This window comes from Talpa europaea (assembly GCF_964194135.1).
Source record: "Talpa europaea genome assembly, chromosome: 16".
NCBI lineage: Eukaryota > Metazoa > Chordata > Mammalia > Eulipotyphla > Talpidae > Talpa > Talpa europaea.
Genome location: NC_140084.1, coordinates 13,581,728 through 13,606,649, shown reverse-complemented (window position 1 = coordinate 13,606,649; position 24,922 = coordinate 13,581,728). Strand labels below are relative to the sequence as shown.

General features: G+C 39.9%; 1 protein-coding gene and 1 pseudogene across 7 annotated transcripts in view; both read right to left on the bottom strand.

The window, feature by feature from the left end:
• The window catches only part of CNTNAP4 (contactin associated protein family member 4), a gene marked incomplete at both ends in the record, with an annotated part of 238,429 nt that overhangs the window by 157,797 nt on the left and 55,710 nt on the right, over positions 1-24,922 (bottom strand). For 5 of the 6 annotated variants that reach the window (XM_084257952.1, XM_084257953.1, XM_084257957.1 and 2 more), the window contains one exon: positions 5,991-6,184. In XM_084257952.1, coding sequence (XP_084114078.1) covers positions 5,991-6,184 — 194 coding nt within the window. The remainder of the gene's footprint in view (positions 1-5,990; positions 6,185-24,922) is intronic. The other variant, XM_084257954.1, reaches the window with a different exon arrangement.
• LOC311186699 (large ribosomal subunit protein uL11-like) lies at positions 18,326-20,756 on the bottom strand (annotated as a pseudogene). The gene is made up of 2 exons: positions 20,742-20,756; positions 18,326-18,933 (listed from the first exon to the last, which is right to left on the bottom strand). The product of its transcript is annotated as a large ribosomal subunit protein uL11-like (transcript).

The following is a 24,922-nucleotide window of genomic DNA, read 5'->3' as shown; positions in this document are numbered from 1 at the left end:
GGAGTCCATCAAGGTCATAGTGCGACTGCATACCTGCACCTTGGCCTCCTCAGGTGTTCCAGTAACCAACCCTCTCACCCCCACACCCCTCCATTTATTTTAGTTGAAATACATACATGTTAAAAAATCTTTTCAGGAAAATGGTGTGACCAAGCGATCCCACTCTTGGGCATCGAGCCAAAGAATCTGAAATTAACTCAAAAAAATCAAGTACTAGACAATGTTTACTGTAGCATTACTTACAAGATAGAACATGGAAACAACCTAAGTTGACTGGATCAAGAACATGTGTTCTATGGGGCACCTCCCTGGTGGCCTCGGTGTTAAGTCTCAGCACTGTCACCTCTGCCACTGACTTTGACCCCAGCCAGGGAGCTACCCACATGGCACAGCAGACCTCTCCTGGCTCACCCGCTGCTCCCCTCAGCAGTGTATTTCAGTAGATCCACCTGTTTTGCTTCCCACTCTGTCTCTGATGAAACATCTTAACCCTGGCCTACACCCCAGTTCACCTATGCAAAAAAAAATTTTTTAAGAAATAAATAAAAAAAGAATATGTGTTCTAGCTACACAGTGGAATACTATTCAGCCACAGGAAAGACAAAATCTTGCCATTTACAGCAAACTGGAACAAGTTCAAGAGATAATGCTTAGTAAAGCAAGCCAGAGTACAAAACAACACACTCATAAAGCTAATAAATTTAGTCAGTTTTGTGTTTCCAAAGGAAAAGGTAGGGAGAAAGGGTCAAAGGGTATAAGTTATGGTGGTAGGGAAAAAAGTATTTATTGTATTCATATTAACCAAATATGTGTATATTGTGTGGGGAAAAATGATGTTCTTAAGAAAAAAATAAAATCTTTGCTGGCAGCGGTGCTGCCCTGTCTGGCTTATAGAGTTGACAACTCAAACATCTACAGTGATAAAAGTGGTATGAATATTTTATGACAGGTGGCGCTTCTATCTAGCTGACTTTCTACTAAGTCACAGAGGTTCTAAGTTTTTCACTAGCCAAACCCAGAAATGTGACATGGGACACTCCTAATTAAAAAATAAAAACCAAGACATACAAACTTTAGAAATATGCTGAAGTTTTTTTTAATTAGGTAAAATGAATTTTGTAAGAAATAAACTATGTTTCCTTATTAAATCACATCTGCTTAGGCACAGCTGACCTCTCCTGTCTCGCCCACTGCTCCCCTCAGCAGTGTATTTCGTCAGTCTGCCTGTTTTGTTCCCCGCTCTGTCTCTGGTGAATCCTCTCACCCTCCTGCGCATCTGGCCTGGCCCTGGTTCTTGTATAAATAAATAAATCTTTAAAAAATAAATAAATAAATAAATCACATCTGCTTAAATAATTTGTGAAACTGGTATGATCTCATCCCTTGTCCTATAGTCTGCTGTGGAAAAGAATCTTGGACGTGTATCAGAGACAATGTGGGTAATTTAGCTGTAAAGTTACTGCATATATTGATATATTTAAAACAGTTCTTAAGACATTAGTTTTGTGCTATTTCAGCAATTATTCTGAAATGGGTGAAAATTACACCTTACATGCACTTTTTCAATCACTTTCAATGAATTGGCTGAAAAGTCTTTTGATCATAGATGTTAAGGGGGTTGATTTGTCTTCCATTTGAGTGCAGCAGTTTTAGTGGCTGGCCTTGTTTGATTTTTTGTATAAAGTATTTATAAGATATGCAGTCTACATTGTATAAATTGCACTTATGAACACTGGAACATAAATTTTATTTCAAGGAAATAAATGTTATAAAGTGTAATTTTTAAAAATATGTATCTGTTAATTTCATACATTTATTAAGTAGGTAAATGACCTGTATAGATAGTAAATAAAATATTTTTCTTTGTTTTTAAAGGTTATTTGTTAGAATTCTTTTGGGTAGACTGGATCCTTGTCCCATCTAGTGCTAGAAAGGGAATCTCACTGCAGCATTTCCAGCCAACCTGATGTTCTATTTGTTTATTAACTGACAATAGTTGTCTTTTCTTCCTCTCCCTACTGCAAGCTAGGACTAGGCTTTGTGCTTCCTGACTCTCTTTCATAGATTTATTGATGTCATCTGGCGTAGACTGTGAATCTCTTAAAGGAAATTGGCATAATGTATCATTTGTATACATCTCATAATATCTAGGAAAACTGGGGAAAGAATATTTTCTAAAAAGTCAGGAAATACAAAGTTAAGATGTAACAAAGGATTAAAATCCTTACTATGTGTATCAATTAAAAATTGATCTTTGGGGCCTCCCCGGTGGCGCAGCAGTTGAGCACTGGGTTGCGAAGATGCCTGAAGCCTCCGCGGCGCCGGTTCGATCCCCGGCTGCTCCCTGGCCACCGGAGGAGGGTCCCACATGGCGCGCAGACCTCTCCTGCCACCCGCTGCTCCCCTCAGCAGTGTACTTCAGTGCTTCTGCCTGCTCTGCTCCCCGCCCTGCTCTGGTGAATTCTCTCACCCTCCCTCGCTTCTGACTGTACCCAGTGCTTGCATAAATAAGTAAATAAATAAATCTTTAAAGGGAAAAAAAAAGAAAGCTTATTAAAAAATAAATAAATAAATAAATAAATAAATAAATAAATAGTTCTTTGGCAAAACCTCCAAATTGAAAGGATCTATAATATTCCAGGCAAAAATGACAAGAGCCAGCATCCAATTCACCATGGTTCAGTGTCCCTCCTTCAGCAATTGTACATTCAGAGACAAGGAGTTGTCCTCAGAAGGGAGCTAAGTAATGGAACAGAACATAATTTTGCAGTCTACCTGGAAAGAACAGATAACGTGTGTGTGTGTGTGGGGGGGGGGGTGTTTGTGTGTGTGTGTGTGGAGAGAGAGAGAGAAACAGATATACATATATATAGAGAGAAACATATATAGAGAGAGGTTTGGGGACTTGGGATAGTCTGATCTACACATCTTACCTGTCTTATGTGTGGTCATGGTACCAGTTGCACCAGGTCTTAATTTTGATCTCCACATTCAAAGTTACCCATCAACTTTCTTTACCATATCCAAAGTTATCACCCAGTTCACCGCACACTTGAGTCCATCCGGATTAGTGGTCTACTTGTTATTACATGGGAAACCATATCTCTGGAAATATCCAAGCTTTTGTTCACACTTTTGCAGTTTCATGGGATAACCCTTCCATATCTAAGTAAACCCCTTCATAATCTAAGTTGTAATGCTTTTTTGTTCCATACCCATGTAATACTTTTTTGACAAGCTCACTTTAAAGTGACTTCCATATTCGGCCAACTTCTAAATCTCTAGGAATCTATGCCCCACATTTGCATGCTCCTCTGAATCACTCTTTGGTGGGTTCAGATGTACTCTAGTGGTTCAATGACTTAACATGCACTCTTTTAATACCTCCCAGAAATTTGCAAGAAGTTATCTACAGATTAGGATAGCAATGTATTCAAATATATTCATTCAATTGCAGTATTTTTTCCCACTAATTCACTCAGTAAGTTGTGTGCCATGTTGATTATGGGATACCATAAATCCAAAGATGGGAAAGATAAACCATCCCCCATAAAAAAAATTTCAAAATTTATAGGGGAGAGAGAGAAATGGCCCATCCTAAGTCTAGGTGTGCTACGTCTAACCAGTACAACATAAATGCACTAAGAGGAGTTGACGGGGACAGGAGGAGTCACTTTTAGTTACTGTACTCAGAAAAGTTTCCTAGGAGAATGTACTTTTCATTTACTTATTCATTCATTCCCTCACACATGCAGCCAACATTTAGCATTTCCCTGCAACATACCAGATAGCATTAGAATTTGGGGGTGCTGAGGTGAATGGTTGGGAGGTACAGTGTTTTCAGGGTTCTCACACTCAGGAGAAGACAGTAAGTTAAGTAACAAAACACAGCAAATCTAAAAAATAATACCTTGACAGGTAATTGTGATAGATGCCATCTGCCTTCTAATCAGTCTGAATTGGTAAGAATATCATTCAAGCCACTATTTTATGCTGAGTATCATCTTTTTTTACAAGTGAGCAAGAAGACCAATGGCACTACTGATGTGTGGCTTTTCCCCAGCTTGATTAATGAAAAAACAATAACTTTCCTGGTTGGGCTCTCATTTTTTTTAAATGCCAAAAACATACGTTTTACTTAACAGAGCTAAATAGAAACACGCATTAGCCACTACTTATCAGGTGTAAGATCCAATGCTTAATTTAGAAAAAGAGTAAAAGATAGTCTAAACACCTAGTTAAAAATAAATTACCTCATTAGGTTTTTATTGTTATTGCTTCACAAGTATTGTTTATTTTATCCCTAGTTTTAATGGTTTTCATGTAATTAATTCAGCCACAATATGCAGCTTTTTCTCACTCTTAGATGCAACTTGCTTCGGATGTTAAGGAAACTTTTCTTAAAAATGCTTGTAGGCAACTTCTTCCAGACTGACTGCCGTTCTCTCTAGAGAAAGGGTAAGACTACTACTTCTCAATTCAATTTACATCAATAAGCATGTACTGAATGGCCACCAAGTGCTTTAGCGATCCAGAGGTGACTAAATCACAGTCCATTTCTTCTGGAGTTTCTAACGTATAACAGAGTTCTAGCAAGTTTCACAAGAGAGGCAATTGACTGATCAAACAAAATTATCATTATGTGCCCAAATACGCTTCCAAATTATCTGTGTGCTAAGAATGATGCTTCATTAAGTTACTCATTTTCTCTGGTTCCGGCAGCTCAGCCAGAGGAAAATAAAAAAAATAAAATAAAATAGTTCTTTGATTGCAGTATATTGTCTGTGGCCCACATAAGATCCAAACCGATACTTTTCTACACTAACAAAGAAATACTTTTTCACCATCCAGCAAACTTCCTTTTGCTTCCTTCTTCCATCAGATTTTAAACCCGATCAATCAACTACAAATACCACCATGTACTACAACACGCCTCCTCGACAGCCTCTCCTCTCGGAGTGGGGTTTCTCTGCACACTGCACATCCTTTTACAAACTTACATACTTTAAAAAGAGTAAAGAATGACTTAAATATATATCATGGATATATGCATATATATACAGCAGGTCCTCAATCAACATCGTTTTGCTCAATAGGATTTCCTTATGCAATTATTGAGAATTAAAAAAAAAAAAAAACAGCAATGTCACTGGGTGGGGTGCGCACTCCGTCTCCATGTCTAGTGGGTTTCCTCCGAGCACTCCAGTCCCCTCCCACATCCCAGAGATGTGCATGGGGGTTTATTGGTATATTTCAACTGTCTCAGTAGGAGAGAGGTATATGTGATGGTCCCTGGGGTGGCAGGGCATCCTGGACGGGGCTGGAGCCCACCTTGTGCCCTGAGCCGCAGGGGGAAACTGACCACCTGTGACTCTGACCTGGAATAAGTGGGCTGTGAAAAAGAATGAATGAATGAATACAAATGATTGTGTAATAACAGAAGTGTCTGGGGTCTTTATTTAGAAGTTTGGTGATGTTTTTGTGACCAGAAAGATGCTAAAGATGTCAATCAGCCTCTGGTAAAGTCTCAGTTTCTAACCCCCTGGCAATGGTTTAAATGAGGACTTACTGTATGTATATACTGAAAATATTATATATAAAGTCCTCCATATACTAGAGTGAGAGGGAGATATCTCAGCATCATCGGAGGAAATAAAAGGCATAAATTCTTTTGACCAGCCTTCAAGATAACGTAATACTATTGTGCTATTGAATAAAATTTAAAAATCTTCATACAGTTTCATTTCTTAGAATTCCACACTATTTAGTGGACTAATAATATTTTTTTCAACTTCTGAGATCTCTGTGAGATCTTCACCTTGAGCATTTTCAGAAATCATTCCTTGAAATACATAAGACAATAAACATTAATGTATTTTCTGTTGGAAAATGTTTTTAAGTAATTCTGAAGATTCTGTTTTTCAACTTAGATTAAGAAACTGGTAAACAAAGATGCCTTGAAAGAGTAAGTCCTTTGTAAGAAAACGTACCCAGATGCTGTCCTCTTGTCGATACTGTTTCCAGTTCCTGCCGCTATCACTGAACATCAGGAGGTAGCTGGTCACCCAGTTGGAGCTGCCATAGCCCCCTTGGGTGGCCACAGCAGTGATCTCCATTCTCTCTCCGAGGTCAATCTGTAGCCACTGGTATTTGTTGGACACAAGTGGAGACCAACCACCAGCTCCTTTTATGAAAATAGAAGACAAGAAAAAAAAATGACGAAGAATTAGTTAAAAATCTATGTTAGTGGAGTAGAAAGGCTAGTTAGACCACATTCTTCTGTGGAACTTTAGAAAACCAAATTACCTAACCATGAAACTTCTCATAGAAAAGCACAAATTTGATGTGAATTGGGTGTGAATGGATGGAACCTATGCTAATTACCTTCATTTCAAAGTGTCATAACCTCATGACACTGGGAGGTCAATTCAATTAAGATTAAACTCACTGAATGTTTCAAGTACTTAATTTGATAGGTGGAAATTCTTGCCAGCACTTGGAACCGGCATGTTCATGCTCACATGCATGAGGGTCAGAAACAACCAGACAAGCCCAGAAGGAAAAGAGCAAAATCAACATCAAGATAAAAGCTGCCATGGTCACCTCCCCACGGGTCTCACCCACATCTGTGTCACCCAGTCCACGACCAAAAGACAAGCACAGTTTCTTCACGTGTCTCTAGGCTCCATGAGCCTCCTCCAGGTCTCCTTCTGGCTCCATCCTGCTTCCTTCCTCAGTCTCTTCTGCAGCTTCTTCTCTTCCTGCTCAGCTCCACCCTCTCTTGGGTGGGGCAGGGCACCTCCCCCTTTCCTGGGGACCACCCTGTTACAATACCACAAATGGCGGGGAGTTCTACCTAGTAGCAGCAAGGAGCTAAATCTACAGAGGGTCAGAGGTGATGACATTTTAAGGAATTCTGTAAGCTGTTGATTAAATACAGCCATCTTGCAATTGGTCACAGTGAGAGTATTTAAGCCACGGAAGCTGGCAAATTCCATAAATGAGCACGCCCTCCATTCCGGTCAGTTCACCAAGACACACTATGGTCCTGTCCTCTGGGGGTGAAGTGTCAGTAAGAGAAGAGTGAGGGAAGAATTAAGAAGAAATCACAGAGCAAGCTGTGCTTGAGAACTCAAATGAAAAGGGAAGAGCCTGCTGAATATTCAAGTATGGGTAGAGCAGAATTTATCACGTATTTTTTTTCAGTCTAACACAACCCAGAAAATTATAGGTGTGCCCATTGTGTGTCTCATTAAGGGGTCTCCTTCCTTCAGTTTAATATGATGATGCTTCCTTTATTTGAGGGGTTATTTATTTAAGGTAATATTGCCATTGCTGATTATGTAAACCATATATCATCATTCCAAAAGTCATGAAATATGGTTTAACACACTCATGAATTCATAATTATCTAACATTAATAGCTATTAAAATGCACCCCAAATAAGATTATTACATCAAGTTTTCTCTCCCCCATTTTCTTGCCACCCTAATTGAGGTTCTGATAATAAGATATGAAATTTCAAAGAGGTTACCTTTAAAATATATATAGTTTTTACTCAAGCATTCTCCTTGATCTGTGCCCTGCTTTATAAAACCTCAAGTACCAGTCCCCCATACAAAGCCAAGCCCACTAAACATCCACTATTAAGTCCATGAGACCTACAGGGACACCCCATGGGGCACTACTAGATACTCTCTGAAATTTCCTTTTTTCTCAGAGGCAGTCATTGTTTAAAAATGTTTTCCACTCCCTACCTTAAAAGTACAATGTTCTTCCTTTCTTTAGATCCAAAATATTTATACATATGCAATTTCTTGTCAGGGATATCCATAATTTTCTCTGTATTGGCCTTGAAGAATCTATGGATGGGCCAGTAACCTGAACAGGTGGAGTGTTCTTGGCCACCAACACCATCCACTGCATCTAAGTTAGAGTACAATATTGTCATATTTTAAGCTCATTGGGGAATTTGGGGACCTGGTATTGTTTATTAATTAAGGCAGGCTCGGCAGTTCATGATGGTGGGGGGAGGACCTAATACTCTCCCAGCTTATTACCCATATTGCACAAATGAAGAGAATTTATGTGCTATGAAGAGCACCTCAAATAGTACCTTGACACGAAGAACTTGGGGAGTTCTTGGGCCCTCAGTGGGAACTGCTTGCATAGCATTATTTTTTAAATCTCAGCCAACTCTTCATGCATATTTCACTTCTTCAGATGTAAAGAAACCCCATCCATCCTCTTCCACTTATTCCACTACTCTATTACTTAACATTTATTGAGCAAGTGAGAGTACTTTGTGTCAGGCACTCTGTGAAGGCGCCGCTATTAATTCTCCAAGCAGCCTGCTAGATAGATGGCAGCCACATAGCAAGAGTCTGAATACCTTGACCTCATCCACAGAGAGCTCTTACCTGGGACACAACAGTGCCTTCCAGATTGTTACGGTACATAAACCAGAATTGGTAGCTCCCAGTAGGTGTAGGAAAGATGGTGTTAATAGGGGCTGGGAACTTCAGGATTTGACCACCAGGCAACATGGCCATCCCTTATCTATCTAGTTATCAAGACCACATTTCTGAAGTAACAGCACACGACGGGGGTTGAATGGGTAAATACCTCCCTCTACTCTACGTCCCAATGCCAGCTTCATTGCTCTAGTGCAGGGTGTCAGAAGTTTGGAAGTTGAAGTTCTCTAGAATCCAATACAAACACCAAGCACCGTGGTCATTTTATGGCTGCAACTGCCTATCTCTGTGTTTTTAACATAGAAAAATTGAGAAAGAGTAAATGAAGTGCCCCAGCCAGTCACGATCTTAAGTCCTGACATATTTACATTTGGAGTTTGTATCTATATCTGCTTATATACCTCTGAGAAAATACTGATTATTTTGCTTTTTTTTGCTTCCACTAGTGAATGTGAATGGTCTAAAGGCAGTAGTTAATAAGGATGCATCATTTTAATATGAAATTTCATAATATTTCTCAGCCATTGTAACACTCCTATAAAGATCACTTTTTAAAAAAGTGAGCACAAGAAAAGCACAGTAAGGAAAAAAGAAATCAGTGTGATTCTACTGAGTTAAAAATTGGACCATCAATTCTCATCAGGAGGAAGAGGGGCCTCTCACTGACTGCTCCTCTTCCCAGCATAGCCCACTGTTACAGCTTGAAACATTTGCAGTTAATTGACCTTGAACATTTCAATTTCTCACCTGTGGTGAAAAGGTACTACTGATATGCAAATTAAGCTATGTCATTAACAAGGTACACCAGTAAAGTAATGGAGATTCAGGTGTTCTTTGGCTTCACCTAGTCCTTGCAGTGGGTTAAGTCAGCCACAGGGAATGCAAAGTTGCCCACTGGGTTTTAAGCTGTGAAACTCTGCAGTTAAACTTAGTACAAGCGTGTGATGGAGTGTTATGCTTGTTCTAATTTTAAAACAAATGTTGAACAGTAATCTGGAAAATGCAAATACATCGATGTAGACATATAGAATTTGGGACACTTTCACAGCGCCCGTCTTCAACGACAGGTAGGGACAAAAGTGACATGAAGTGAAAATGGTAACAGCAGCTGAAGTAAAACTTCACAGGCCACAGAGCCCCACCACCAACCCACCTGACCTCGTAGAGACACGCTATTGTCATATTTTACTTTCTTAATGAAGAAAATGGCCGCTGACTCCAGCAAATTGTAAACTCTGAATTGCTAACAAACAAAATATAGTTAAAATTTTCATTTATTAAACTAAACCTTTCAGCTGCTGGTCATCTTTAATGATGCTGTTAGTGTGCCAATATATTCAACATCACTGGAAAAAGCTGTGCGACCAGTGAGTGTGTCACCACGCCATCCGCTCTGAGCTGACACCTGACCCACAGAACAAAAAAAACCAGCCTGTCCCCCACCCGCGTGCTTTCTCTCCCCCTAGTGCAGCCTTCCTTTTCCTCCTCCTTTTTCTCCTGCCTTGGCCTCGTTACCAAGACTCCAGCACGATCAAGTGTCATAAATCCTTTCAAACAGAAACATTTCTTGACCCTTCATCTCACAGCCTGAAAATTCACACTTACAAATAAAAATCCTCCCCATTTATGAGACTTTTAAATGAAATGTAATACTTATTGCTATGAGACTCAAACTCGAAAAGCATATTAAGTGCCCCTTGATTTCTCTCACACACCGCAAGTAGGTGAGTGTACAATAGTGTTATTTTTGAATTATAAAACAAGTATGATTCTTCTTAACTCCAAAGCAAGAGTGATGATCACAGTGAAGATGAGCTTTGAAAAATTTAGCTACTGAATGACCACTAAATGCAGTATATCTTGTACCTGTTACCTACCACTTTTAAACATCAGATGCCTGAAGAGCTTGTTTCTATTATGTATGTTGCTGTGAACTGCAAGGAAATAAAAAAGTAAACTAAAAATTATCCAGTGCCTACTGAATGCCAAAAACTCTGCTAGCTGTTTTATGTACTGCATTAAACTTATTAAAGTTACCTAGTGAGATGAAATATTTCAAAATCCTTTCAAATAAAACCAAAAAAAAAAAAAAGATTTACAAAGGATAAGTAAACCTTCCCTGTGTAAATATTACACAGATTATTTTGATGTAGATGAGAAATTACTTATTTTTAAAATGATTTTAATGTGTAGACATCTCATTTTTAAAATCACCCCTTTTTCAATTCTTTATCCTTGAAATAACCATACAACTATCATTGCTTATGGTGTTATACTTTATCCCAAAAATACATGCAAAGAATTTTTTCCATATTTCTTAAAGAACGAGGTTATCCAGTTAGATTATCAGCAATATTGATTCCTGGCTGTAGAACGGGGCGGTCACTTAAGCCAGGCCAGTCAGGGAAATGCCAATGTCAGGGCAGTTTAACAAAAAAAATTGAAGTGAACATGCACTTGGTTGAAGACTTAAAATACAATGAAAAAGAACCACTTGTATCCTCTAGTCATTAAAAATGGCAAGACCGCCATTCCTGGTGGTCCTCGGTAAAGGCGATGCGTCATCAAGGTCGTCAACTTAAAAAAGGTTGAAACTACAGAATGGGGAGTCCTATTTCTTCCTCGAGATTTAAAGAGCAGAAGGACATAGCTGATCAAGGGCACAAAGCACAAGTGAACCCAGTTGAAAGATAGTCCTGGACACCAGGAGGGCATCTACATTTCTAGAAAATAATTGGCTTAATTAAAATTGTCATAAGAAAGTCTCCCTCAAAGATAATTGTATTTTTCTCCACATGTGATTTCATCCAGATTTCCTCAAGAGTCTAAGTCTGCCCAGATCACTTTGATCTTGACATTAAATTACAACAACGCAAGGAAACAGAAAGAACACGGGGCCCAAATTTGTTTGGCTCCCTTAAATGGTTTACGGTGCCCCCGGGTCATCATTTAGAACCTTTTAACTGCTTTGTATTTTTCTTTTTGCCAGAAGAAGACATGACTCTATCAGTACTGTGTGCATGTGGGTCCTTTCTCATAGTGCCCCTGAATCCCGTCTTGGCCTTCGCTGGTACCGCATGGTGACTGTTCTGGCAACGGAGAGGTCACCTAGCCAAGCCAGTGGGAGCAGTTCCAAGATTTGGCTGGGATAACAGAAGAGCCCTCCTTTTCTGCTACAAATGCTGGGAAGATAGCATTAGGCATTAGGATTTTGGAGATAAAGCAAGACCAAGTCCTGACGAGATGGCCAGCACCCCAAGTCTGGCTGAGCCTGCCGACACACATGCATTTCCAGTTCCATGACCTTCTTTTTTTTTTTTTTTTTTTTTTACTCTTTAATGGTTCATTTCCATCCAGGATAAGCACGATTATTTTTCCTATTTTAAAATAAAGACTTCTTTTGATGCCACTCTGTTTGTAAGTCAGCCTTCTTCAAATAAGTCCTGCTTACGCCTCCAAGGTTTCTCATCTCCACTGAAACTGCTCTTGTCAACATTAGCAATGATCTTCACGTGAATAAATGGTCAGATTTTAGCCACAGTTCCCATCACCTGCTACTTTAGACTGTCAGTGCCTGACAGACTGCTCTCTTAGTGTCTCCCTAAGGTCACTCTCTTGATTTTCTTCCTAGCTCATTGCTGCTCCTTCCCAGGCACCATTGCTGGAGCTTCCTTTTCTCTCTGATAATCTCCAGTTTGATATGCTCCAAGACTTCAGGCCTTGCCCTGCTTTTTCTGGATCTACATTCACCCCGTGGTGGCCTCTTTTAGCCTTGTGGATTTCATCTTACTACGTGCCAATAACCTGAGGCCTCTTCCATGAACATCAGACTTGAGTATCCAACTCCCTACGGGATCTCTTTAACATTTACCAAACCAAACTCTTGTTCTTCTCCCCAAATCCAATCCTGTTTTGTTCACCCTTTTCCCCAGTTTATAATTCCATTCTTTCAGTTTCACAGAACAGAAAAAAAAAGGGGGGTGGAATCATGGTTGACTTTCTCTCTGTCTCACCAAGGAAATGTTTTTGGCGCATTTATTTCCCAGTACTCCCCCATCCTCAGATCCTTTGGTTCAATCCACATCATTCTAGCCCAGATCCTTGCAACAGTCACCTAACAAGTCTCCCGTCTTCCACCTTTGCTCACTGACACTCTAGTCTCCGCACAACATGTTTATAATACCTGCACTCAAAACGCTGCAGTACATCTCGATTTTACAGAGTGAAAGATGAAATCGTTACTGTATGATCTATGGAGTCCCAGATGACCCACCCCCTAGGTCAGTCCCACCCCATGTTTGACCTCCTGCCCCTCCACTAACATGGCCTCCTTGAGGTTCTTTGAGCAAACCCTAGCCTCCATTCCCCATCCCCTCCCCTCTTTATTAACCTGTCCTTTCTGCCTGGAACTCTCTTCTCTGAGACACATGGGGCTATTGCTTTACCACTTTCAAGTCTTTGCTCAAAACCAATGCCTTTCATAGAGGCATCTCCTGGTCTGCCATATTTAAAATTCCTTCCACCCAGAAATCCTGCTCCCATTTGTCTTACTCTTACCAGGTTTTGGTTTTTTCGACAGAAACTGACATCATCAAACATAGCATATACCTTTCTTCCTTATTGTATTTCTTGTTTGTCCTTTGTTTTGTTCCACGGGGCCAGAAGTCTTCACCTGTTTTGTTCACTGATAGAATCTTAGTGTCCAGCATATTACTTGACACATAGTAGGTGCTTAACAGAATGCATAAAAGAATGAAATAAATCTGTAGCCGTAGTGTCTAAGTCTGTGTAAATTCATTCACCAACTAGTGGCAAAGCTAGAGCTGGAACGAAACTAAATAAAAGTGCAGGGCACTTGCCTTTCTAGCACAGTATTTTTCATGAGGTTCTCAAACCGAAGATTCAGGCATTTGGCTGATGTGCGCACACACAAACATACACACCCTCCACACACTAGCATTGACACCAACTGTCTCAAAGTTATACAGTGTAGTCATTTATAAACTACATTTCCTAGATGTATTTGTTGCTTTGTTTTGGATTTTTTATATACGCAATGAAAAAAGAGGTGCTTTTCAATTCATTTCCCCAGCAAGTTTCTAAATTAATAATTCCTCACTAAATTCTCTTAGGTTTTAGTTCTCTGTTGTTGATCAATTTTCCCTCACGGCGAATTGGCAGACTGACTTTCAATCCTACCTCTTGTATTGCCAGATCAAACATTTCTGAAATCTTTAATAATTCAGTGGATTGAAAAGTAAATATTTACATTCTCACTCTGTTCGGGCATTTTGATTGGTATATTTGATTTGCAAATTGTGACAGCCAAATTTACTCGGGAAGGTTAGAATAAAGTTACAGAAGCACCAAGTCTGGTGCCTTTATTTTTTTTTCTTCACAGCAAGTTTTATGTTATTCCAATTAGTAGTTTCTAGAAAAATGACTTTCAACAACACATGATGTCTAGAAATTCAAATGAGAATCAGGACTTACCTGTGTTTTGCTTCCTAAGCCCATTACGATGCTTTTCTAAAAGTTTCGATTTAGATCTATTACAGTAGGCAGGTCATTTCAGTAAATGACATCATGCATCAGAAGGAGCACACTGACAGAATCCCAGAGGTTGAAAAACCATTTTTTGCTTTCCTATCTTTATTTTTTTATCTTCCCCAGCCAGTCAGAGATGATAAGCTGTCATGAGCCAAATGTCCCCCTATCACTCCTTCTGGGTCAAGAAACTGAAGTCACTCTCTTGCACCCAACATATATTATTTACACAAAATGACTGGAAAAGTCAGCTTTACTAGGGCATAGTATATCAGAAAGTTAAAAGTGCAAAACCCATGCCAAGCATTTAGCTGATAAAATCATTTAGTATTTTCCTAATTTGTAAAAATGCTGAAACATTATTATACCATACATCATGCTTTCAATTAATGAATTATGTTTATCTCCAGGTTTAGTTTACTTCTTCAATTGGTCTTGACTATACATATTTTATTTAAGTGCTACTTCATCATGGAAACTTTTGTTTCACAGACAATGGGAGACATTATGAGTGATGCTTGAGACCAAGATGGCCTTAACAATCTCTTCTGTTTGACTAAACTTCAAACAGCCTTCTTCCTGACATAGGTCTCTGACCTCCCTTTTCTTCGAGCATTTAATTTAGGAAACTTGCAATTGTAAATTTATTTCCGCTCCTTGAAACATAAATCTTCATCAAGTTTCTTTTCAGTTTTACAATCCAAGAATGTCTTTCTCAAGGGCCTGAGTCATCCCTTTGAAGTGTAATCATCAAGAAAGATAGCGCCCCCACCTCCCCCATCTCAGTGGGAGGGTAGGAACTAACTTCCATAAGTGCCAATTAGCAAGCACAAATGGTCTAATCACATTGACCAACTTCTCCCTTAATGTTCTCACCGTACTTTTCCACAGGCTTAGCCCAGCTCTTAAAAAACACTCCCACCTTTTGTTTTAACAGAGTTGAGTTCAGTCTCTTATCCCTCTTGCAGTAGGCTTGACCCCACTGCTCCAGTTTTGAATAAAGTCTTTCTTGTCTATTTAACTCAATCCAGTGCAATTTTTTCTTGACAAGAGAGATATTTTTTTTCATTAGAACAGTATGTTCCATTTTTCTGCCTTATGAATCATGCTCCCCCAAAACCATTCTACAGAGTCTAAGAGAAGAAGGTAAAGAACAAAGCTTGGAAGTGAATGAAGGTCTGACTGGAAGCTGACCAGAGGGATTCTTCATGTTAGAGGCAGTACCCAACAACTACTGTGTACCAGCTCTGTATATGAAGTCAAAGACTGTCCCCGTCAGCTTCAGGGAATCTGAACGGCACATGAGGTGTCAGGGGACCCAGATATAGCCAAGGGTGACCACCTTTGCCAAGAGGACAGTCCAAGGGATAGACTGGATACTGCATTTGGCAGTGCATGTCCATAAACATCCAGAGTTAGAACCAACCCAAGCAACCTTGGCAGATTTCACTGACCCAGAATACAGGGATACAACCAATGATCTGTGGTAGACACCAACATAAAACCAAAATATTCCAGGGAAACCTGCCACCCAACTGCGCCACGGTATCATCTGCATTCCTCATGTGCCCAGAGGAATTTTGGAAAGGAATAGGGAAAAGATGAAGAAATCAAAAAGTATGAGCATTTGGGAAGAAACTGATATAACCCAAAAGAGGCTACTTTACCCAGTGAAGGCTGGAGAGGTCTGAGGTGATCTAATACATGGGTACATAAGAGAAACAGTCTTGGGATTGAATAGCAAATTGCATCTGCTCCACTTTAGAACAATACTCGCTGCTGCTATGGTTTTGACAACACTGAAAAATACATGGGACTTCCATGTTATTCTTCAACTATTAACATAGCCTTTGGATTCAGCGGTCTGAAACTGGCCTAAGAAAATCATACCAACTAGTGTTTTAAATCAGAATGTTTAATGTACTGTATCTTCTTACAGGTTCTAAACATCCCAAAGGCTGCTAATTACGCATTTTATATAAATCATTTTATACAACTATATTTGGATTATTAAGAGCAATTTTAACTGCAGGTATCCACTGGTGGTCATCCAGAATTATTAGAGGTGGCAGCCTGGTGGTGGGAGTCCCAGCAAGCATGAGCCCCACGTTCCCCACTCCCATCACCACACCACAACTCCAGGCATCCAGGCATGCTGTGAACCTGACTTCCTGGACGGGGGTCTCTGGGTGCAAGTGGTGGAGCTGAGGGGCCAATATGGAGTCTGAAACACTAAGAGAGTGTGTGTGTGTGTGTGTGTGTGTGTGTGTGCACGCGCACGCGCTCCTTCTCCAGCTTTAGCGCTTTGGCAGGCAGGACAATCCAGCTCTCCTGAGAGACCATGGCGGCCACCATCTTGACCATCTGGGTGATTCAGCTTGGGTGGCACAATTTGAACTTTAGTTCTCTCCCCTCTCTCCCAGGCCTTTGGAAACTGCAGACCCTCTTGGTTGTTCTCCCTGGTAGAAAACAACTTGATTGGCTCAGGCAGCAATGCTGTGGGCCTTGGGTTCTCCACTTTGAGTCCTGCCTGTTTGGCTGAACTTTGGCTCCTGAGGAGATGGTTAACTTCAGAGTTTGGTAAGGAGGCTGTATTTTGAAATCCTGGTCTCTCCTACTCTTCTTCTCTCTCTCTATTGTCTTTGAACTTCTCACTGAACTTCTCACGGGCAACATGGGCTTTTATCCTTAGCTGTTTGGGGTCTCTGGGTACACGGTGGTTTTTCCCAGTATCAGTTTTGGTTCCATGCTCAATATTAGAATCAACGCCGCTCTCTGGTTCAAAAAGTATTTTCTCATACATGCAGCATGGCTACGGTCACATTCACTCTAGAACAGAATCACTCAACATCCTTTGAACATCATAGTGATTTCCGTCAGACTTGGGCAGAAATAAATGTATGTGAATATATAATGTATGTATGTGTGTATGTATATATGCATGTATGTATGTATATTTACACAAATACACAGAAGTAGATATAAATGTATAGATACAGATGTTTTATATACTGGCTTTAATAGATACAGTGCTCTGTACAGTAGCATGGTAGAGTGGGGACACAAAGAGAATTTAGAGCTAAAGCCAGCAGGTACAATATTCCCCTGTGCATACATTCAATTCTGGAAATGCTTTCAGTTGCAGACCTTTTTGCTACACAAATGAATTGCTTCCTCTAACATCTGAGCACCCTAGCCAGCTCCATCTGGCTCCTGGCCTATGTACAAATAGCAGGGCACACAAGGGCTATCATTTTATTTTTTTAAATAGTGAGACAAAATACACATGCAGCTTAAATCAAAATTGTGATAGGCTACCATTAATTTTGCCAGTGACTGACATACATGTAGATGTCTTTGGATTATCCTCAGTTATTACATGTGTTTTAAATGATTTCTTCATTTTGTTACATAAAAAAATCAGGTTCCAACATGCCTGATTTGGGAATATTTCACTGGGCTCAAACAGCGAAGATGCAAATGTGACGAACAACACAGGATGATTTTTCCAAGACAAGCTCTGTTACTTATTAATCTGACTTTAACCTGTGGTTATAAAACGTGTACTTCTGTCATTGTACCTCATAAACTGAGGAATCAATACCTTCTAAAATTGTATGCCACTAATTTTTCTGCTTAAGAAAGATTAAGCAAATATATCCCTGGCTTTACCAAGATAAAAATTTACCTAGTATTTCAAGGGTATGTGATCTATTCCGTCAGGATGTGAAAGGTGCGAAAATGCAAGCATAAGAGGGAAAAAACACATCATTTTGCTATTTATCTCCATCTTGTGTCTATTTGTAATGTATAATGGAAAGTTCTGAATTGTCCTTTTTTTTTTTTTTTTTTTTTGATAGAAAGAAAGTCTCACAAAGCAACTCATTTCCACTCAAACCAATGGGGCCTTTCACACGACTGTCAGGTCACCTATCATAGTTCATGGTTCCCAGTGGATATTGATCCATTGAGTCATAATAAAGTAGGGCTTCCAGTGGGAATGAGAGTTAATGCAAACATTTTCTGGATCAGAAAAGATGGACCAAAAAAATAGGTCATGCATCTGACTAGCCAATTTCAAACTGCTTCTGGCAACGCTGTGAATCTCATCCACACCTCTGCATCTCCCCACACACTGTTACTACAGAGGAGAATGTTAACAACTGGAAAACAGCATCCTAGCAGAAGCATCTCAATTCATGGTGACAACTACAATCACTGTAAAAAGAAAATACTTTTGATATGCAAAAAGTAAAAAACAACTGCCAGCATGGATGATGATGTTGAAATTGTTACTGCTTTTATTATATCATTTTCTGGAAAAAAAAAATGTCTTTCCCATTGTTTGTTAAGTGATCTTTTATTGAAATAATGTCCTTTGTAGCTCTTAACTGGCTGAGCTCTCTACCGCACCACTGCTGATGTCAACTACGATGTCATGAGGGTGGCAGCCATTGGCAGTGTAGCCCACAGACTGAGCAGGCCCAGGACCTCTTTAATGGTGCCTGAGAGTTCTCTAGCTAAAGATCTGTGCCACATCTGTCAAGCTATGTTGACAATTTCATCAAATGTGTTATTTCCACTGTGCTTAATGTTTTCTGCTCCTTTCTGATACTAGGCAGACTCTTGACAACTTTGAGGATGAGGGCAGAGGCTGAAGGTACCACCTCCACCTCAGTCAGTCTGTTCTGAATGCTGTTTCCCCATAATCCTCACTCCCATTCACTGGTTGCCTTGGTAATATCTTTTTGAAGAACAGACCCACAGGGCCAATCTTGGAGGCCAGGACAGACATGGCACCAACTTCCCCACTGGTGCACCTCAGGCATATAACTTTGATTCACTGGGGTCAAAGTTAAGCAGCCTGGTGGAAGCAGCTGGTGTCAGAAGAACCAAGATTCTGGGCCTCCTCTGAGCCAAAAGACAAAGGTGAAATTTTTTCTAAAGTCAGTTTGTGTTGCTGTTTGGATCGACCTGTAGAATTCAGAATTTTACGTTTTAATTTTTCTTAATTACCATAAAAGAAAAAACTTAAAGGAAGTGGAAAGAAATTTCTGGAGGTGATGAATAAGTTTATGACCTTGATTACAGTGATGGTTTCATGGGTACACACTCATCTCCAAACTCATCGAGTTGTATACATTAAACATGAACAGCTTTTTGTATATCAATCATACCTCAATAAAGTGGTTTTAACAATTAGCAATTTGTAATTTTAGGAAATATGAATGTAATATTTCCAGAATCAGCTAAGCTTAATAGTGAAATATAAATGTCAAGAACTTCGTGTTTTCATTTAAATGCACAATTTTCTTTCAATGGATGCATAACTGAGAAGAAAATTGTGTTGCATTATACACCCTTCATAAAATATTTAAAGTCTTTCATTTTTGCAAAATTATATGTAAGACTGGATACAAACAGGAGGGAAAATATGATGGCATGAGCATTACCCTTAAGGGAAACTCCCAGATGACCTACAAGTAGAGTTTCAATATTGAATTAATGATTTATGTAATTCTTGAGGGGCGATGCCTTCAAAGCAAAAGAACAACAATAAATGAATATTGGCTGAATATTTTGCTGTAGTGACATCCTGTATCTTTAGAATACCCATCTAATTCAGTAAATGGGCTGTGGGAAAAATAACCAAGTGTTATAGGGCAGCCCCGATATTGAACGGGTTGCCTGGCTGTGGGTCCTCACCCGCGCACTTAAAAGGGACTTATTAATACTCCACTACAGGCAATCAGAAGAAGCATGATCAAAATTTTGTCACTTAGCGCAAGCCCATCTTTCTTTAGTGCCACAAGCCACTGCAACTACTCGGTTATTTCTCGACTTATCTGACGAGCCCTTTTCGGCATCCTTCATAGATGCCCCTTCCTTTATGTTTGTTTAAAAGTTAACACAACTCGCCTCTCCTATGTTACTTTACATTCTTAGTGGACTACATTTTTCATGCCTAGGGCTGCAATGATGTTTTTTTGAATGCTGAAGACTAGATCTTTATTTTTAGCTCTGACTTTCCTCTGAAATCTGTACCCCAAATCCTGAATGCTTCCTATACATCTATTTATAGACTCTCTATACCTATCTCAAACTCAACATTCCAAAAATGAAAGCCTTACTGCCTGTCAAAACCAGATGGCCATCATTCCATCTTAAGTCACTCAGACTAAAATCTTATAATCGTGTCTAATTATCTTCTTTCCATAATAGATATTTCTGTGTGTATAGAAATGACCAGGTCTGGTCAGTGTTACCTCCAAAGTGATTTTCATTGTAACTTTTACCTCTTATTATCCCTACCTTAGTGTGTGCCCTTGTTTTGTTAAATATTTGTTAAATACTTATTTTCTGTACTTATTTGAGAGCTGCTGAGTACAGATATAATTTTGGGATGAGTAAGTGAAAGAATGAAAAGATATGCTACTTTTCTTCTCTGTCTTCTCTCCTTTCCAAATCAATGCATCCTAACCATGCGTGCTTCTAACCTATTCCTTGTGGTAAAGGATCCCAAGCCCTTACTCTTGCTACCCCCACCCTTGGCTATCTATTTGTTCATTCTTTCAGGTCTTTGATGAAATGCCGATCCATCAGAGAGAACTTCTCCAACTACACTATACATTCATATCTTTGTGTGTGTATATATATATTGGTGTATGCACATATGTGTATTTACATCTATATGTACATAGATAACACGTTTATCTTACCTTTCTCTCTTCCATCATTCCCTAGACCTTATTCTGCCAGGCAGGTAGGTGGGTGGCTAGACAGTTTATTATCTGACTCATGGCAATGGAAATGAAAGCTTTGTGTGTTTAGTTCATTGCTGGATTGTGGCCATGTTGTAACAGGGTGGTCCCCAGGAAAGGGGAAGGTTCCCTGCTCCACCCAAGGGAGGGTGGAGCTGAGCAGGAAGAGCAGAAGCTGCAGAAGAGACTGAGGAAGGAAGGGAGCAGGATGGAGCCAGAAGGAGACCTGGAGGAGGCCCATGGAGCCTAGAGACATGTGAAGAAACTGCGCTTGTCTTTTGGTCGTGGACTGGGTGACACAGATGTGGGTGAGACCCATGGGGAGGTGACCATGGCAGCTTTTATCTTGATGTTGATTTTGCTCTTTTCCTTCTGGGCTTGTCTGGTTGTTTCTGACCCTTTTCTGTGGGTCCCCACTGGAAGATGCTTTAGACTTGTGGCAGGCTTTGGGGCCTTGTTCTGGACTGATCCCATATGGATGGAGTTTTACCCACGAGGGGACGGGTAACTTTGCGTGCTTCATTTAGAAACTAGATTCTTTGCCTTTCCTGTATAGTTTCCTAATTAAAGTTCCTTCCCATTAAAGTCTCATATGTTTTGTGTTGATGTGGCGGATGGCAGAACCCATTTAGAATAGGCAGGTTTGTGGGGTTTGGGCTGCCCCTCTCCCTGTCCTATAACAATGTGAGAGATCTTAGTAGTGAGTTAGAACCAGCAGGACTTGGTAATTTGTGGATCACCTTTCAAATGTTAGATGCTGGGAGGACAAGAAGACACTTGGAAAGTAAAGGATGACAGCCTGGAGAACTTTCTGAATGGGTGTCCCAACAGTAAATTGGAATAAAATTTGAAAGATGTGTAACTTCAAGCTGAATAGGAATCCTGAGGAAACCCAACAGGTGGAGAAGGCTGTGGGGTGATTCATTTTGAAAAGGAGAGGCAACTCTTCTAGGCTAATGAAAGTTAAGAACACAGGCCAGTAGGATTTGCATATGTTTACAGGCTTTGGCAGAAAAACAGGAAATTGTGTTCCCACCTGAAAGGCAGAGGCTTCCTGGAAATACCTGCCTCTTAAATAACCAATCTATTTTTACCATTGTTCCCAGAGCTGCTTGGTAAAAGCAGGCTGAATAATTTTTCTCATGGTGATAAAGGGCATCCTTTTTGGCACAGCAAAATACAACTTAAAGCCTTGAACACAGCGCATTTTTTTATGGAATCTTATTCTCCACAACTTTACTGAATTTTATCTTTCTCATGCTATTCACTCAGGCAGGACTTCCTTTCCTCTGGCTCTCAAAGGTAGCTCAAATACCACCTCTCCCCCAATCTAGCCTGTTACATATGAGAACTCATAGGATGAGTCTCATTTGTGTTTGTTAAATTAATAAGAATCAAATTTCGTATTAGAATATCACTGTCACATTTGAATTCAACTTTGCAAAATCAAACTTTGTGAGCTGGCCAGATATAAAAGTGAGGCTTATCATCAGCTGAGCTGTTCCTGTTCTAATATGACCAAACTCAGCAATAGATAGATTCTGAGATTACCACAGAAGATCCAAGGGCTAGAAGAGTTGCTTTCTATATGATAACTTTGTAAAATGACAAGCTACGTATAATAACTACATAAAATGAGCAAAGTCAAAATTTCAAGGGGTCTTAAACATTTTCTGTTTTGCCATTTCCTTTCTAAGAAATAGTTCTGATTAATTCCCAGCAATCTCTTTTGGAATATCTGAAATGTGTCTTGAATTCTAATGAAGAAATGAATATTTGCTGAATACTGATTAATAGCATCAACCTAATTAAATATCTTAAATTTGCACGATTAACAAACTCCTCATACCTTTTCAAATTAGGAAGAAAGCAGAAACGAGATGTTAAATATTGAATCAAGACATTCTTAATTCTTAATAAAAATTATGGAAGCACAAGAAACTGTAACAGGGTGGTCCCCAGGAAAAGGGGAGGTTCCCTGCCCCACCCAAGGGAGGGTGGAGCTGAGCAGGAAGAGGAGAAGCTGCAGAAGAGACTGAGGAAGGAAGCAGGATGGAGCCAGGAGACCTGGAGGAGGCGCATGGAGCCTAGAGACATGTGAAGAAACTGTGCTTGTCTTTTGGTCGTGGACTGGGTGACACAGATGTGGGTGAGACCCGTGGGGAGGTGACAATGGAAGCTTTTATCTTGATGTTGATTTTGCTCTTTTCCTTCTGGGCTTGTCTGGTTGTTTCTTTTCTGTGGGTCCCCACTGGAAGATGCTTTAGACTTGCGGCAGGCTTTGGGGCCTTGCTCTGGGCCGATCCCATATGGATGGAGTTTTACCCACGAGGGGACGGGTAACTCTGGATGCTTCATTTAGAAACTAGACTCTTTGCCTTACCTGTATTGTTTCCTAGTTTTATTAAAGTTCCTTCCCCTTAAAGTCTCCTATGTTTTGTGTTGATGCGGCGGATGGCAGAACCCATTTAGAATAGGCAGGTTTGCGGGGTTTGGGCTGCCCCTCTCCCTGTCCTATAACAAAACTAGAAGATTATGAAATACCACCCTCTTTAAAAAACCCTAAATACCATCCATCATAAGAGAGAACAAAATTTGTCTCCTCCATCACAAACTGGAAAAAGTTAATGCCAGATCATATGAGAACTCATAGTATGAGTCTCATTTGTGTTTGTTAAATTAATAAGAATCAAATTCCGTATTAGAATATCACTGTCACATTTGAATCCAACTTTGTAAAATCAAACTTTGTGTGTAAAATCAAACTGTGTTTCAAACACAGAAACCAGTATATACGTGGAATTATCAATATTATTCTAATCACCATCACCGACACCCACAATTTACAACCTAAAAACCTGAGACTAAATGTGATCAACATAGGGCCTCCCCTGGTGGCGCAGTGGTTAAGCCCGCAGCCTCTGTAGCACTGGTTCCTTACCTGGCCGCTGGCTAGGGTCCCACAAAAAAAAAAAAAAAAAAAGTGATCAACATAACCATCAGCACATACAAAATCAAAGGAAATCCCAGGAATAACTGCGATCTGCCAGCTGTAACAGAAATCACCTATATTTAATGACACATGAGCTGGATTCTCACGAGAAGCCTAAGGAATGGAACTATCATCTTCCCTAATTTAGACATGAAGAAGCTGAGGCCAAGGATGGTAGAGGCACTTGGGAAAGGTCACCGCACTGCGGTAAAGTCAGCTCTGATTCCAGAGCCTGATCTTTCGCACTTATGCTATTGCTTCCACCTTCGCAGAGCTTTATCTTTTATGAAAGAATAAGATGTCACATCAGCTGCTGATACCTATTGGATGAAGAACTGACACAGAATACACTAAAGAAGTTTAAGGCATGGAGAGTACTGCTGGCTGAGTGACTTAGGAAACCGAAACATTTCATTCAGCTTCTAGAAAGGGATTTCGAAAGGTCAAAGTGAAGGGTTGGAGTCTTCCAAGCAAAAGAATGACGAGGACGGACAAATGCAAGGCACATTTTTCAGCCTGGCAGTAATTGGACTGGAGGGAGCGAGGTGCGTGGAGAGGGCAGTGGTCATTAAGACAAGTAAGGAGAGTGGAGCCAGACTGGAGAAAGCCTTTCATTTGAAGCTAAGAAAACAACCACCAGACTTTAAATATCGGAGGCTCACTGAGAGTGTGTGTTTGTGTTGGGCACTTGTGGATCACTAATGTTAGATACATAAATTAAGAAAGAGAGAGAGAGCGCACACCATTTTAAATGCACAGAATAAAGAACACTTAAGATCACTAATAACATTCATCATTATTCATACTCTTTTATATTCATATTGTTTTATAGGAAGGCAGTATTTGCAATCTTTTACCAAGCTGGACTTAGTTTGGTGATGGGCAGTTTGATCTGTGTGGGCATATTCCATCTCTAACTCCAGATATTCACTAAATAAAAAAATCCTAACATGTTTTTACAGGGCACTGAGAATAACAGTTTTGTGGTTCTGTCAGAGATTTCTGGATATTTAGATCAAAAAATAGACATTGAATGGAGAGATGTTGTCCTTTTAGCATGAAATCACATTAAGTCAATCAGTATGTCTAAATCCTAAGTGAGAGGTTCGAATGTTTCACCTTGGGATATGCATTCTTAATACACTGA